This window comes from Vicugna pacos, chromosome 21, assembly GCF_048564905.1.
Source record: "Vicugna pacos chromosome 21, VicPac4, whole genome shotgun sequence".
Lineage (NCBI taxonomy): Eukaryota > Metazoa > Chordata > Mammalia > Artiodactyla > Camelidae > Vicugna > Vicugna pacos.
Genome location: NC_133007.1, coordinates 6,739,556 through 6,756,684, shown reverse-complemented (window position 1 = coordinate 6,756,684; position 17,129 = coordinate 6,739,556). Strand labels below are relative to the sequence as shown.

The 17,129-nt window shown below is 43.5% G+C and overlaps 1 protein-coding gene across 2 annotated transcripts in view; it reads right to left on the bottom strand.

Moving 5' to 3' along the window:
* Nucleotides 1-8,341, bottom strand: part of STX6 (syntaxin 6) — a 38,722-nt gene extending 30,381 nt beyond the window's left edge. Inside the window, exon 1 of one of the 2 annotated variants that reach the window (XM_015245673.3) lies at nt 8,030-8,341. In XM_015245673.3, coding sequence (XP_015101159.2) covers nt 8,030-8,064 — 35 coding nt within the window. In that variant the 5' untranslated portion in view covers nt 8,065-8,341. The remainder of the gene's footprint in view (nt 1-8,029) is intronic. The other variant, XM_031688821.2, reaches the window with a different exon arrangement.
* Between the last annotated feature and the right edge of the window lie 8,788 nt (nt 8,342-17,129).

The window sequence follows — 17,129 nt, the reverse complement described above, 5'->3', positions numbered from 1 at the left end:
GATAGGATGTAATTGGGGTGGCCATCTTTAGAAAAAATACACAATATGCCTCAACCCCTATACCCGGGGTAGCACCCATCCTCCACGGCTCTTTACAGAGGTCCCAGTTCCATTCATGTACTGAGAGGCTAGTGAAGGCAGATGGTTTTCATTCTACTTACGAAACCTGAAAAGCCCAGGCTGTGCAAGCCTCTGCAGCCCTATCACCAGCCCACATCCCATCAACCTGTTCCGCCACCAATCCCTCAGGCTAGGGGAGGAGGAGCTCTTTTTACTGTTTGACTTCCACACTCACATCGCTTGTACTTAAGGGGAAAAACACACACGCCTTTCACTTGACCTTACTGCCATTTCCAAATTCAACTGCACTGTGGTATCTTTCGCAATTATCCTCAGGGGGCGAGGTGGGGGGCAGTCTTTACTTAGTTACCTACAGTGACACACAATTTTGACCTCAGCCTGCTGCTGCTTCCACAACTCCCCTGGGTCAGCACTGCTGCCACCAATGACACTGCAGGTCAAGGTCAGGGGTGACTTGAACTCGTCTGCATTTCCCATGTACTTGACACTACAGCCTTATTTTCTTGAAACTCTCACTTTCTTGTTTTTGTGACACTGTGCTCTTCTAGTTTCTACCAGTTTTCTCTTTCTTCTTCCTTCACCTGGTCCCGACGCTTCTCAGCACTCTTTATAGCTTCGAGGTGCTCATCAACACTGGCAGGTTCAAAAGGCCCCTTGAAGCTGACGACTCTCCAACAGCACTTCCAACCCTAACCACTCCCCCAGGCCTAATTCCTCTATTTTTAGCTGCCTATAGGATCGTTCCATTTGTCTAAAGCCAAACCAATCATATCCTCCTTACAAAACAAAACAAAAAACAAGCATTCAGACAACAAAATAAAACAAAAAAGAAAAAAAACCCTGCTTCTTTCTCTAACTTCCCCATTTTAGTCAATAGTGACACTATTTTCCAAGATTCGAAACTTGTCTAGACAAGCATTGTCTGGCTGCTCCTCTTACTTCTCACCTTGCACAACCTCTACTTAAGCCCAATCACTGCATTTTAGATCTGGAAGGAACTTTCAGGATAGCTAGTCTGCACTCACTGAGCCAAGTAAGAGAGCAGAGGCTCAGGCCTCTGGGCTGCCAGCCTCTTCTGGCTCAGAGTATGAGGCACCTTCCAGCACCAAGATCTTTGCAAAGCCTCCAGACAAACTGATTTTCTTTGCAGAATCAGAAGACCTGAGTCTGAGCCCTTAAAAGTTGTTTAACCACAGGCAAGTGAGTAGAAACTGCGAGTTAAAAACTGCCTCCTGTTTAAGAATTTACAACAGGAAAGATTAAACTTAAACTCCTCAGCTGGGTGTCTGCTCCACACTGCCTCCTCCTCCTCTAAAACTGGCCAACTTTTATCTCCAACCCTATTTCTCCCTGAAACAAAATCTGTTTCAGTTGGCAGGTCTTCTTTCCATCCTCCCTCTTCTCATTCCTGGTTCTAGACTTTCGCTCCCTGCCCCCCCCCCACCCCACCCAGCAGGAAGACTCCTCACACCCCTGCACATGAAAAGCAGACGTTTCCTTTAAGGCCCAGACTGAGACCCTACTTGCTTCACTAAAGTGTCCCTGACCAGTATTTCCACTGGAGCTTTTCCAAGCTTTTTTGATCTCCACAGCGTCTCAGCTCTCTTCCAAAATCTTACACACAGTGCACACTGTCTTTCAGCTACACTTTCACATACCTGCATAGTGTTCTCCAAAGCAGACTTTAATTTCAGGAGCCAAACAGAGCATGAAGCATTTGATCAATTTGTAACAAATGTCTGCAAAGTTGCTTTTACAATGCAACATCTGACTGGTTTTCAAAAAGTAGAAAATGAGATCTGACCTATATTCAATTTTACTGGATAAAATTACTGTGCATAACAAGGATAACTTTTTCTCTCAGTGACTATAGCAATAAACAAAGGTTTCTTAACATTGTGAATAAAATGCACAATGCTTGCCTTCCAGGAGCTCATAATCTAGTGTTTAAAAGGCTTTACATGCAGACCAGAGATGGTCAGAAAATAATACAATGTAACAGATAATATCCTGCTCACGGCTTACTTACCCCATTATTTCAACACTGATCCACAGCCAAGAACCAGGAAATAAAACTATCCTTGCTCAGACACATAAGGCCTCCAAACCAGCAAAACATTAAAGAATCACAACATTCTTGCCTTCTACCTATAGGAGAGGCTCACGTGGTACTGAAATACTCCCATATTCCAAAGCTCAATTTCTTAATGGCTTGTTCAAATTAGAAGCTGTAAACCAGAGAGGGGGAAAAATACTATGGAACCCAATACCTGGAATGAGTTCACTCATTAAATACTGTGTAAGTGCTTTCTGAACACAATGATGAAAAGGACATGATTCAAATATGGCATTTTTTTCACCTAGCTCATTAGTCGAGATTTCTTAAAATGAGAATCTCAGTACTGGCAAGGGATCGAGGGAAGTGGATCCCTCAAACTTTTGGGGTGATGGTGTGAGGAGCAGAGTGGAGACAGGGGTGTACCCTGGAGGGCAATTTGGTAATACACACCAGAAGCTTTGAAACGTGCGTGCCCTCTGAATGAGCAATTCTGCTACAGGAATACAGGCTATGGAAATAGTCAGAAGCAGCAGCGAACACCTGTGACAAGCAGGCTTGCGACTATATTAACTGTAATAGTGAGAAAGTTAGAAACATCATAAATGTCAACCTGGATGGTAAATTATATCACATTTATATGACAAAATACAAGGAAGTCATCAAAAAGCCTCCCCACCTAAGGCATTTTAAAGATATAAAGACATACAGATGAAAAGATTATAAGATAGCATCATCTCAATTTCTTAAATGATTAATAATAATCACACCCATTTATATAAAGCCTGGCCTTTCCACTTACAGGTTATGAACTTGGAAGTCTGTGGTTTTTTTTTAAATTCTCTAAGTTTCATTTTCTTCTTTTGTAAAATGATAGTAATCATAGAACTGGTACCTACTTCATAGGATTAAAAAAACCATCCCAGTTAGGTTCTCAGCACAGTGCCTGATCTATAAGAGATCAGAAATTGATGGACAGTATTACATAAAATCACTAGTAGAAATACAGATCAAAAAGACATCAACATTTTAACTAATTATTTCTAGACGGTGGCACTGCAATCAATTTTTAATCCTCTTTTTTAAATAGTTTTATTTCCTAAGTTTTCTAAAATGAGCATATATGACTTTAAATGTTACTCTAAAACCAACCAACCAACCTCCAAAACTAGTAAGACACCGTCTTTCCTCTCAGAAAGGGCAGCCAGCTTGGATATTTTTAGGAGAAATAGAAGTAGATTTTTTTTTAAAAAAACGTTTACTGAGCACTTAATATGTGCCCCCAAACTGTGCTGTGGCCATTTACATGAATTAACTCATAACTGGTACAGCAGACATTGTTAAGCCAATTTTGTACATAAAGAAACAGGTTCAGAGAGGATAATTAACGTGGCAAAAGTTACACCAAGTAATTGACAGAGATGAGATTCCAACCTTGGGTCAGCCTGATCGTCTCAGTTCTTTCACCAAACCTCACTGCCTCTGGAAATCACATTAAAAGAAAAATTACACCCAGAACACTCGTTTCCTTTACCCAGCTTTACTCTTCTTACAGGAGTTACCACCGCCTGACACACCATATATCTGTTCACTTGTTTGCTGTCTGTCCCTAGAATGTAAGCTTAATAAGGACGGGGATGTTGTTCACTGCTGTACCCTTAGCTCCTGGCACATAGGAAACAGACACTCGGTAAGTATTTTAGAATGAAGGATTCCAGCAGAGTTACGACTTGATAGTGTCTGTGTGGTCACATGTGGCAGCGGTGACAGGAGTCCAGGTGAGAAAGGACAAGAACGAGAGTGGAGGAACCAAAACCAGAGAGGAAGAGAAGACTCCAGACATATCCAGGGGGTGCACTGATACGACCCGACGACCTAGGGGACACAGGACTGAAGGAGAGTGCAGAGTCAGAAGTGAGGAGGGCTAAGAGGGGGAAGGAAAAGAAAAAGAGAAAAAGGTAAGATATCCACCCCACAGTATGGGGGATGTCAAGTAATTAGCACAAAACACAGAGGAACACTCGGGAAAGAGCTGGATCCGAGTGACTGGGGTACGGGGTATGCACAGATACACTGGGGGGATCTGACTCAATGGGAGCATCAGGCTCCCCCGGTAAGAACACACAAGATAGCGTCAACTAGACAAACGACAACTTAAGGGCAGGCCGGAGGTGATTCAGCAGAGCTGGGAGTTGTGGGAGTGGAAGCACTGCTGCGAATGTCTGCGCCAGGCAGGGCCACATCTGCCCCAAGAACCCAGGTGCCCAACTGTGCTGGTTTTCTCCTGTGTTCTGGGATCCTGCTCTGAACACGAAGAAGGTATTGACAGGGTCAAACCTCACAAAACGAGCTTCACACACTTGGGCACGAATCACTGCGTATTTAAATCAAAACAGCTTTCTAACTGGTCTCCTTTTTAGCCTTTCTTCACACTGATGCATCCAACACTACTACCAAATCAATACTCCTGAAACCCTAATCTCATGTCATTTCCCTGCTTTAAAAATCTCCAATGGCCTTAAGATGAACCTCTTCCTGACCCTATTCTACCTGTACTGTGAAGTGTTAACAGTATGAGTAGAATTAGGCAGCTGAAATTTGAATCCTGGGTCCACCACTTATTAGCTGTGTGACCCTGGGGAAGTAACAACCCCTCTGTGCTCCCTGAGCTCCTCATCTGTAAAATGGGGCTAATATCCACTTCATAGAGTTGTTCTTAAAAAGTGAAAATTCTTATAAACTGCTTACTCAGCACACAACGCCTTGCACAAGAGGTGCGTCCTTTAAATGTTAGCTATTATTGTTATTTCTCTAAATAAACTTCCTACTCCACCTAGGATGCTCCCCTTGATGATTTCTAAACACACAATGCCCATCTCAAAGTCTTTGCTGGTGGTGTTCCCATCTACCACTCCTTAACCACCATCACAACCACCAAAGAAAACGTATTCAACACTTACACTATATATTCAGGGTGCTGAGCTGGAAATACAGGAAAAACAAACCATTCCCAACCCTCAGAGCTCCTAGTCTAATCCTGAAGGACAGCCAGAGGAAGAGGTGCAATAATGTGTTACAGGTGCCAACAGAAGAACTTCCCGGAGGCAGTGGAGACGCTGACACTGAATCTTGAAAGCTGAGTGGGTGCATGTGGAGTAACAGCACCCAGCACTGCGGTCACAGTCACTATGCTGAGTCTCCCATTGCTGGAGCTCTGAGCTAAGGGCAGACGGAGTGAGAGGAGGGGAGAGGACAGCTGCATCATGGAGTCATGAGGTGTTTAGACTTTATTCTGTAGAGGGTGGCCTCTAAATGATGTTAAGTAGGGACCGCCTACTTGGGTTCTGGAAGAGCTACACCTGTGCTGCCCAATACGTAGGCCACATGCAACTGCTGAACTGTGCTAGTGTGACTATGGAACTAAATTTTAAATTTTAATTAATTTAAATTTAAAAACTGATATGCAATTTAGTTACCGAAAATTTTTAAAGTATGTTTGGAACAATTTGGGTCTGTGAATCCACTTTTTCAACTGTAAGTTTAACGAACTCTAAATACGGATCAAGTGTTACTGATGATTTAGCGTCCAAATTGAGATGTGCTTTAAGCGTAAAAGACACCAGATTTTGAAGACTTAGTATGAAAAGGGTAAAACCTTTCATTAATAGTCTTCATATGAATCACGTGTTAAAGGACTGTGACTATACTAGGTTAAAGATGACATTAACCTCACCTGTTTTTTTTCCTTTGACCATGTCTATTAGGAAGTGTACAATGGCAGGCAGGGCTCGCACTGCATCTTGAAGAGCACCATCCAAGAAACCCAGGCAGACGAAAGAGAACAAAGACTGGAAGCAGGAAGACCAACTAAGAGACTCTTTCTGATAAGAGTCCAGAGAAGGTACAGGCCTGAATCGAAGTTCCACCCATCTTCAAAACCTAATTCAAGACCTGCTGCTGTCTCCAAAAAGCTTTGCCAATGAGAACCATTCCCAGTGAGATGCCTTTCTCCAAAATATCGGGGGACTCAATCTTCTGTAGCACTCACTGCAAAACTTCATCATTTACCACTTGTCATTTTTAATTTTGGGGTGAGCTGTTTCTTAGATTAGACTATCAGCTCCTAGGCCAAGGGCCACAATGTAGGCATCTTTAATTTTTCCATATTGTGTGGTGCATTTTTAAACCTTTTAGTAAACAGAAGTACATGGCTCCGCATATCCATCACACAGTCTGGGAGACACTCATATAGCTAATTTTACTTTTCCAACACAGAAGGTTTGGAGAGTCTCTTTTCCTGCAGACATCTTAAGGACATGAGCTAAATGATGTAAAAGTTAACTCCAGGCCAATGCTCCAATAAACCAGTGGTATCAAACCAGTGAAAAAGCACAGGTAAACTGTATTGGATACTATTAGAAAAAAATGTCAAGATGGCAGAGGAATTTAGCATTTTCACAAATCCCATTAAAAAAAAAACTCTGTCTACAGTCTCCACTGACAGAGATAACCTTTGCAACCTAAGCATTAAGGACATTCATTCAGGGAAAAAACACACGGCTTTCGCATTTAAAAATTAACGCCTAAAAATCGTTCTAATAAACAGCACATTTTCCAAGTAGAGAGCCACACATTACGAATAATCTGAACAGCATTTTCCCATCTAAATTAAGGCAAACTGAAGAAAAACCTTTTTAGGGAAATGTTAAAAATATATATATATTTTACTGTATCATAGATAATAAAGTATTTCACCTAAAGTACCATTTAAATTTTCTGAGGCGGGCCCTGGAAAGAAAAAAAAAATCACTCAAGCAACGGGTCAGCTCTTACCCCTAGAGAAATAAGAAGCTAGTAGCAACTAGTTGAAAGCAAATGGACACTTTCAAAGTTAGTAGCACTGATCTTCCGGGAATTTTGCAGTTCTCAGGTTTTTTATATTTATTTGATATTTTAAACAAAAGCTGACAAGTTATAACAACAAACCGCCTTTGTTTAAGGGCTACAAAACCTATTAAAGTTTCTATCTCCAAACAACTGAGCAATCAAAGATGGAGTCACGACAGCTCACAGGGAAAAATAAGTCAAGGCAGCTGTAGTCTGAAAGGCAGAAGAAATGGGGGAAACCTGTCAAAGAGCCTGGATGAAATCAGGGAGTTAAAAAGAAACCACTCATTTCCTTTAGCACTGTGGGAAAATCCCGGTACTAATAGAAGGCTAAGGAAAGTTTAGTTTGGCTGATTTCATTTTGTTTTCCTTCCAACATCATCACTGAGCCTGAACGGCTGCTTTCCTCCCTCCCATTACTCAGTAAAAACTCCCCCACTGAATTGAGATGTCTTCCGGAGCCTCGCGCCCCCGCCTCCTTGCCTGCAAACGTGCTCAGACGCCTCTGGGCATGTTGTGGCCTCACCAGTCTGCGGGCCGGCGCTCCAAACTCAATGGACAATGGGAACTCACCCCCGTCCACGCCAACTACAAAGCTCAGGAGAGCCATTTCCCTTTTCCTGCCCAGATGCTGTTTTTCCCCCTTCGAAGCAGGGCCCCGTGCTCCACAACAGCCCCAGTTTGGGCTGGGACGCATGTCTCCCTCCCCACCTGCAGAGCTGCTGAACCCCACCACTCCCACAAATAAGTTGTAGGGCAGGGCCCAGACCCAAGGGGACCCCCTCCCCAGGAGCCTGATTGGGGACAAGGATTTCAAAGTACAGGTAGGACAGTGAAGAGATGTCCCTGGATGGTTGATCATGGCCCTCAAGGCTAAGCCCAGTCCCCCCGGTCCCCTCACCAGCCTCTACTTGTCTCCCCTCCCCCTACAGCGAGGAGAGCGGGGAGGTGCGGGCATGCAGCACGGCCACCTCCTCCTCCAGCGGAGCCCTCGGCGACACTCACCCTTTCACCACAAAGAAGGGGTCCTCCATGGACATGGCGTCCCGGCCCCCGGCCGCCTCACGCCTGCTCCGCGCACAGGGCGCCCGCGCCCGGCGAACCTCCCTCTGCCCACCCCACCTGCCTCGCGCAGCTGCCGGCGCCTCGGCCTGGGGGACCCGGAGCAGCGGCGCGCGCAGGCCGGGGTGCGCCGGCCGGCCGCGGATCCAGCGCTAGGTGGGAACTGCAGCCCGAAACCCTGACTCCAGCGCCGGCCCCCGCGGCTGCCCCCTCCTGCAGCTCCTCCCGGCGCGTCCGGCCGCCTGGCCACGCCCCCTGGGTCTCTCAGCCTCGGCCAATCACGAACGCCGTCAGCGGCACCACTTCCGCACCCATGTTCACGTGACCCGGACTGGCCCCGCCCTGCATCGGTGGGGCCTGGGCATCACGTCACACGATCCTGGAGGCGGGGCTCTGGGGGCGGGGGAGAAGGGCGGGTCTTCTTTCTACTCGCCCCTCAAGATTCAGGGGTAGGATCTGCTTGTTCCCTTGCTGGAAAGGCCATCAGGTTTCCAAGATACGCAGTAATACCTGCTTTGCATAATCCTTTCACCTTTCCTCTACTTTTAATTCTTGATTTTGATAACATGTTGATTTAGAAATCCATTTCGTCCTCGACTTACAAAGCCTGCTGGTATACATTGTCTGACTATAATGATGTTGCACAACTCCTTTCTGCAGCTCTTACTGTATCCAGCAATGCGCCGAAGGCTGTATGTGCACTGTCTCAATATTCTTGGGTGGGAAGATGTTACTATTCCCATTTTGTAGATAAGAAAAGGTCAGAGAGGTTTCAAGATTTTGTGTGCTCACACAGCCTGAATGCGGCAGAGCCACAAATTCTGTGCACTGTCTTCTAGACTGGGGTGTGTTTTTCTTTTGCTGTGCATTCTTCAAGTGACCGGTAAGGTAATTTTTTCTTACAGCATATGGTGCTTCCCAGGAAGAGACACCTTTCGGGGACAGAGAAGGGGCCGGGTATGGCAACTTCTGCTCTATGGTTTAAGAGGTCTTCCAGAAAACGTTTTGGTTACAACAGTTATTGAACTCGTATGCTACATATGGGGGGGGGGTGTGAACTTTAATTGCTGATTACCGTTGAGCACTCACCGTGTGCCAGGCATTGTGCTAAGTGTCGTCTCGTTTGTTCTCACAATGAGGTAATTACTGTTGTTATTCCCATTTGACAAATGAGAAATCTGAGACTCTTGGAGTCTAAGTGGCTTGCTTAAAGTCACTAGTCTTCTTAGCGATGAAAGAATCCGTGGAGCCAGTCAAACTCTGTTTGAACCTGAATTCTGTTGTTCAGTTCCTCATCTATAAAACATGAATAGTCGTATTTCGTTCATGGATTGCTGTGAAGGTTGAATAAAAATGCATGGAAACTCCAAGGGCCCGACAGAGTGAGGCAGTGAAGTCAGGGAAACCAGTCTGGAAGATGCTGTGGTCATCTGGCCTGAAGGGATGAAGACCAGACCAGGATGACAGCAGTTGTCAATGGAGAGACTCTGATAGATGTTTCCAAGGAAAAACAAAACAAAACACCTAGACATGATGAGAGATCGAATGGGATTAGGAAGGAGAGACGTGAAAGTCGAAGACTCCAGGCTTCTCTGAGACCCTGCAGGGGCAGTGCGGGGCGGATGTGGGGAAAAGAGAAGCTATTGGGAGAAAACTATTTGTTTTGGTTCTGGACATATTGAAATGGGGAAGTAAAAACGAATCATCTTTTATTCATTCAACACACACATGGAAATTGAGGAGCAGATGAGATCAGTGATTAAGAGCAATAGCTGCAGCCAGGTTACCTGAGTTCAAATCCCAATTCTGCTACTTCCCTCCCTGACTATCGTGTCCTGAGCAAGCTGCTTAATCTCTACAGTCCTCAACCATGAAATGGACACAATAAAAACACCTTCCACATAGTGGCCTGAGGATTAAATGAATTGATGTGTGAGAAGTGCTTAGGACAGTGCTTGACACATACTGTACTCTTTACTATGTGCTAGGTAGTGAGGACACACATGAACAGGCGTGGTCCTTGCCTTCAGGAACTCTCAGACTGGTGGGAGAGACAGGCCATTATACACAATGAGAGAAGGGCATGAGTTGCCATAGAAACACAAAGACAAGCTACCAGTTTATTTGGAGCCAGGAGGTGTGCGGGGGAGTCATCTAAACAATGACTAGAGGCAGCTGGGAGACAGCATGGAAGCCTGTAGGGGAAGAGCCATGGCAGGGGGCATTGCTGGAACAGAAAGAAAGAGATTGTGGCAGCAGAAACTAAGGCTGGAAATGGGCAGGGCCAGTTTATCGGGGCCCTTGATTGTGAGGTTGAACTGTGGACTCTCTACTGTAGATCGTGGCAGCTGAGGGAATTGCCAGGATAATCCTGGCATTTGAGACAGGTGCTGAGGTGGCTGAAAGATCAGCTGGAAGGTCACGGTTCAGAGGAGGGATAAGGGTGTCCTGAAATAGGCTCACAGCAACTAGGATGGAGAGGAGGGACACATTTGAGAAACACTTGAGAGGCAGAATCCAGGGACGTGGTGAATGAATTGTTCAGGGTGTTGGAGGGTTGAAGAACAAAGAGGGAGGGTTCTGGGGTTAGAAGTGGGTGGTTGTTAGTTTCAGTCCCTAAGAAAGAGAACACAGGAGGATTAGATTTAGGGTGGATATAAATTAGCTGCTAGTGTGTTGGTTTTCCCCACTAAACTGTAAACTCTTGGATGGAAGGAGACTAGTTATCATCTCAGTATCTGGCATCATCTCTTATTATCTATTCCATGAACATATTAATCAAACCACAAATGAGAGGTCAGAGTTTTATAAGCAGAAATAGAGGGGATGGAGGACAGAGGCTCGGAGAAGTCGCATCATTAGGGGGTTGGAAAAAGTACCAACTGTGGAGTTAGTGGAGGGTTGAGATGCAAAATGTATGTGTGTGTGTAGGGGGTGGTTCTCCCTTTCTTTAATATGTCACCCTCCATCACCGTCTCTCAAACCAACCTAGACCTTGGCCTCCGCTGCCGCAGGGAAAGGGAAGTATAGCTAAAATGCAAGGAGAAACAAAGGAAGCTGTTTCTTTTTCTTCCTTCCTTTCTTTCTTTCTTTCTTTCTTTCTTTCTTTCTTTCTTTCTTTCTTTCTTTCTTTCTTTCTTTCTTTCTTTCTTTCTTTCTCTGTTTCTCTCTTTCTTTCTCTGTTTCTCTCTTTCTCTCTTTCTTTCTTTCTCTCTTTCTCTTTCTCTCTTTCTTTCTCTCTTTTGTTTTAAAAACAGGCCACAGATCCTGGTATAAACAACACCACAATAACTCAGGAAGAATACTCAGCAAAAAAACATCTCCTCTATCCCCCCCACCTCCCCCTCCAAAAAAAAATTAAAAATTCCCGTGGAGTTAAAAAAAAAGTCAGAACAGTAGTTGCCTTGGGATGGGGAGTATTGACTAGGAAAGGAAACTTTCCTGGGTGATAGAAATATTTTATATCCTGATAGAAGCGAGGGTTATCCAGGTGTGTGAGCCTGTCAGAGCTTATTAAGCTGTAACATTTAGATTCTGCCCACTTTGCTGGAGAAGGCTAATTTTGCAACTCTTGAATTTTGTGTAGAGTCCTGAGAGGGCATCCACGAGAACCTCGGATCTCTGAGTGAGTCTCCAAAGTTAGAAGAGTGAGTGATGAGGGAGCTTACTGGGGTCCTGCACAGCCTCTTGTGCTGAAACAGGAAATGCCAGTGCAGAGAACAGGGCACAGGCCACAAGACCCCGGATCCTGTGAAGCTGAACATCGGAAAGGATCAAATCACACCCTACTGTTAAGGATGCCAGGGTAGACCCGAACCACCCCTATCTCCTTAAAGCTATTCGAGTTCCATAACCCCCCTGCAAGGGAATATCTTTTACTCTCAAGTGGGAGTAACACCCAACCTGCTCCCTCACTAGGTCATTTGAAGGATCAACTGAGATTTAGATTTAGATTTTTTTTCAGGTTATCTCTCTTTCTTTTTTAAATTGGAATACCATGTGTCAATTTATGGTATACAGCATAATGTCCCAGTCATGCATATATGTATACATTAGATTTTTTAATTGTGGTAAAATACACATGACATAAATTTACCATCTTAACCATTTTAAAACATACTATTCATTAGTGTTAAGTATGTTCACACTGTTGCTCATCCAACCTCCAAAACTTTTCATTTGCAGAACTGAAACTCTGTACCCATTAAACACCTCCCTCTTCTCCCCTCTCCCCACCCCTAGGCAACCACCATTCTACTTTCTATCTCAATGAATTCAACTTCTCTAGATACCTCATAAAAGTGGAATCATTCAGTATTTGTCTTTCTGTGATTGGCTTTTTTCACTTAGCATAATGTCCTCACAGTTCATTCAGGTTGCAGCATGTGTGAGAATTTCCTTCCTTTTCAAGGCTGACTAATATTCCATTGTATGTCTGTACCACATTTTGTTTATCCATTCATCTGCTGAGGGATGCTTAGGTTGCTTCCACCTTTTCACAATTGTGAATAATGCTGCTGTGAACGTGGCTGTACCAATTTCTCTTTGAAACCTTGTTTTCAATCCTTTGGGGTATATACTCGGAATTGCTGGAGCATATGGCAATTCTGTTTTTAATTTTTTCAGGAACTCCCAGACTGTTTTCTATAGTGGCTGCACCATTTTACATTCCCAGTAACAGTGCACAAGGATTTCAATTTATTCACGTCTTTGTCAGCACCTGTTATTTTCTGTATGTGTGGTTTTGTTTCTCGAGTAGCCATCCTAATGAGTGTGAAGCGTTGTCTCTGTGGTTTTGATTTGCTGTTCCATAATAATTAGCAATGTCAAGCATCTTTTCATGTAAACATTTTCATTGTAGAATATTGCCAAACTTTAAATACCTTTTTTTGAGAAATTTCTCTCTATAAAAACAAACGGCTTATTGGCCATTTGTATATCTTCTTTGGAGAAATGTCTCCTCAAGTCCTTTGCTCATTTTTATTTTGTTTGTTTTTGGCAGAGTGGGTAATTTTTTAATGGGAGTACTGGGAATTGAACCCAGGACTTTGTGCATGCTAAGCATGTGCTCTACCACTGAGCCATACCCTCCCCCCTTTGCTCATTTTTAAATTGTGTTGTTTGTCTTTTTGTTGTGGAGGTCCCCTAAATTCTTTTTGAAACAAGACAGAGTCAGAAAGAAAAGTGTGATGTAGAAGTTAGGTATTATAGTCTTCATCATTATCCCAGTCTTCTCAAAGTCCTGCTACGCATGTCTGTGTTCTGGAACACTCCAGGAAACGCTCGCTCTGGTTGGCTTCTACTGACCTGGCTCTGGCTGTCTACATTTCCCAGAACCCACCACAGGAAATATCCGCACACTGGTCATGTTTTCTTTCCTCTCCTTGGTTGCTACCAACACCTCCACCCATATCTACTCACTGATTAAAATAAACCAACAGGAATTTTCGTCAATTTATATATCCAGCACTAGGAAGTGATTAAAAATTTATGGACTGTCCACTTGATGGTCACTAGAAATGCTGCTTAAAAGTGTGTAATGACATGTATTGAAAATAGCAAGACACAAAATTGTATCTATGACATGATTTCTACTTAAAGTTTGGCAGTTTTTGACAATGAAATATTTACTTGGATAATCAGAAATATAAAAAGTAAAAAAAGAGAAGAAAAATTGAAGAAAGATAAGTGAGAGAGCCAAGTGACCATGTATAAAAAAATGCATCAAAGTTTAGCAGTTTTAAATCCTTTTTAGAATAAGGCAAGTTAGAAACATATGAATGAATGGGATATTAGTGAGCGCTAAAAGTTAAAATACATGATTGGAATTTAGTGAACTTCTTGGCAAAACAGTGAATTTGGACCATTATAGGAGGGCAGGTATGACCTTTACCATCCTCTATGAATTTGCCAGCTCTCAGGGAAGGAAAAACCACGATCTCCCTCCGCAAACTAGTGAGTGATAATAATAGTCATAATGATTGCTAACATTTACTTATGATGTACCAGACCCAGTGCTAAGTGATATACACGCATACTCTTCAGAAGTGGCTCCAGAATTTCTACACAGGGCTGGTTTTAGCATGTAACCTGTTTGGACAGCAGGGCTAGGATGTTTGAACTGAGGTTACATGGCAGACCCACGGTATTTTCTTAAATTACCGGTTTATTTGGGATGGCGATTGTGTGTGTGTGTGTGTGTGTGTGTGTGTGTGTGTGTGTGTGTGTGTGTGTGTGTGATGATGATGCTGTAAAGTCCCAAGAAGTGACAAGTCACCTCTTGGTTCCACCACTGCTGATTTCATTGAACCCTCTCAACAGCTCTGCAAGGCAGATATTGTATAACCCCCATTTTCCACAAGAGAAATCTGAGGCTTAGAGAGGTTAATAATTTGCCCAAAGTCTCTCATAGGTAGAGGGGGATGGTTTAGGTCAGTGGTAGAATGCATGCTTAGCAAGCATGGGGTCCTGGGTTCAATTCCCAGTATCTTCATTTAAATAAATAAATACAACCTTATTACATCTCACTCCCTCCCCCCAAAAGTACACAGTCCTATATGTCAATTATATCTCAATTAAACTGGAAGAAAAAAAATTTTTTTAAGTCTCATAGGTAGGAAGTGACAGAGCCCCGTTTGAAATGTTTGTCTGACTCCTAAACCCATGTTCTTTGTAAGAACCCATGTTCTTTGACAGAACTCTCCTGCCCGTTTGTATACGGGCTAACCTTGCCCCCAAACTGGGGAATGAATTTTACCTAAGCCCAGAAAGTGGCTCAAATCAGATTTCACAGACACGTGCACACGCCATGTGTCTTATTATTATGCACCCTATTGAATCTTTTTTTAAAACAGCCCAGAGGAAACTACTTATTGAACATGATAAAATACATTACAGTATATTGAACACAACAGAATTAATGAAAAAGACTCTCTTGCTAACTTAATAATTTGTCTTCTAATTTTTGAGGATGACTTGTCCCATTTGTAAATGGGTCAAATTCTTCAGAAGGGCCTTAAGATATATATAATAAAGCAAGTATTAAAAGCCAAAGATGTAATTAAAGGGATCCGTAATAAACAAGGTAAACACAAGCCACTTTCAAAAAGACAGCTTGAGATTCAAGGATAGACGATTGCTCAGAGGTAGACCTGGTTCGCAGAGAGAAAGCACATGACACTCCCCACCCCAATGTCTCCCGGCCTAGTGGTGCAGTCTTCACTTGTCCCTGAAGATCTTGATTGTTATCAAATCTGTTTATTTAGAAATTTAAGGACTATTAAAGCTACGCCATAAAAAATGCAGGTTGATATTAGGAAATTGCTAAGTGAAAAATAAATTACAAAAAAGATTAGAACGTGAATTCCTGTTTTGGTAAAATGAACCCCCAAAATGTGTGTGTGTGTGTGTGTGTGTGTGTGTGTGTGTAGTCATAGCAAAAGCACTGAAAAGACATATACTAAAATGTTAACAGTGGCGTTCTTGAGGAGTGATTTTTTTACCTTATTACTCTGTTTTTTGGTTTTTTTTTTTTCAAGTGTTTTGGATTGTATTTGCTAATTTGCACTTAGGATAAAATGACTTTAAGAATGAAAGACATCGTCACCATACCTACTTTTTTAATGTAAATGTAGGAGGTCAAAATACAGTTGGCAGTTTTGGAACAAGATATGAACAGCAATTCAGAGGAACAAATACACTGCCATGGACCCCCAGTGCTAGTGAGAGCTACCTGGGGCTACTGGGGGCCCTGGGAGGGGCACATGGGTGCCCCACATTTGCTAAGTGAATAAGTAAGGGAAGAGCAAAGGAGGGAAGGAGGAAAGAAATCTGAGAAGTGAAGGTGCTGGGAGATGCTGAGAGGGTGTCAAATATTAACTTCATTATTTGGCTTCTTTCTCTGTTTTGGGAAATGGAAGACATACAGTTTCCTATTGCTGCTATAACAAATCACCACAAACCAAGTGCCCTAAAACAACACAGATGTATTTCTTACAATTCTGGAGGTCAGACCTCCCTAGGTGGGTTCCATGGGCTAAAACTAAAGTGTTGGCAGGGTTTTGTTCCCTCTGGAGGCTCTGGGGAGAATCTGCTCCTTCTCTTTCCAGTTCTAGAGACTGTTTGCCTCCCTCTTACAAGACCCTTGTGATTGGACCCACCAGATAATCCTGGATAATCTCCCCATCTCAAGATTTTTAATTTACTCTTACCTGCTAAGTCCCTTTTGCCACATAAGGTAACATATTCACAGATTCTGGAGATTAGGATGTGGACATGTTTAGGGCAGGAAAGGGGACGTTATCCAGCCTCCCACAGAAGGAAACCAATACGTTCTACTACTTACTGGTACATCATAAACATACTCTCATCTAATTCTTCAACAACTGTGTGAAATAGATGCCAGGATTTGCTTTCCAGTTGAGAAAACTGAGCCCCAGTGCAATCTGGGACCCTGCCCAAGGTCAGGTAGCTGGGATGCAAGCCCATGTCCCTGAACCAGAGAGCAAGCCAGCCTGCCTGGTGGGCTTACCTCCCCCTTATCCCTCCCATTCACCTCCGCTTCCTCCTGTCTGAGCCTGTCCTCCACCTCCCTGGACAAGTTTAAGCTTCTGTTTCCCAATTCGTCATGCTCTCCTGATGACAATGTAGCCATGGCTTGGCGCTGAGGGTTGCTAACCAAGCAAGCCAAGCAGCTGCCCCTCAAAATCCTCTTTTAGGCTTTTTCTTGCTCTTTTAAATTCCACAAGCATTTTTTGAGCTATTGTGCTGGGTGCTAGAGCAGCAGGAAAGACCTGTGCTAAGAACGACAGGACAGTCGCTGTGAGACAGACTGTATCAGACTGTGGCACTGTAGGAAGCCAGAGCAGGGAGTTCCATGTCCTGGAAGCTGTGTGTGACTCTTTCTCATGGACCTTGGGGTGAAATCTAAGCTCCAGCCAACAAGCAAAGGCTTCTTTTCTCCTGAGCTCCCTGAGGGACCAGATATAATTAATCTTTGTGTTCCCTGTGTCTTTCACATAGCTGTGCTCCATCAATATTTAAA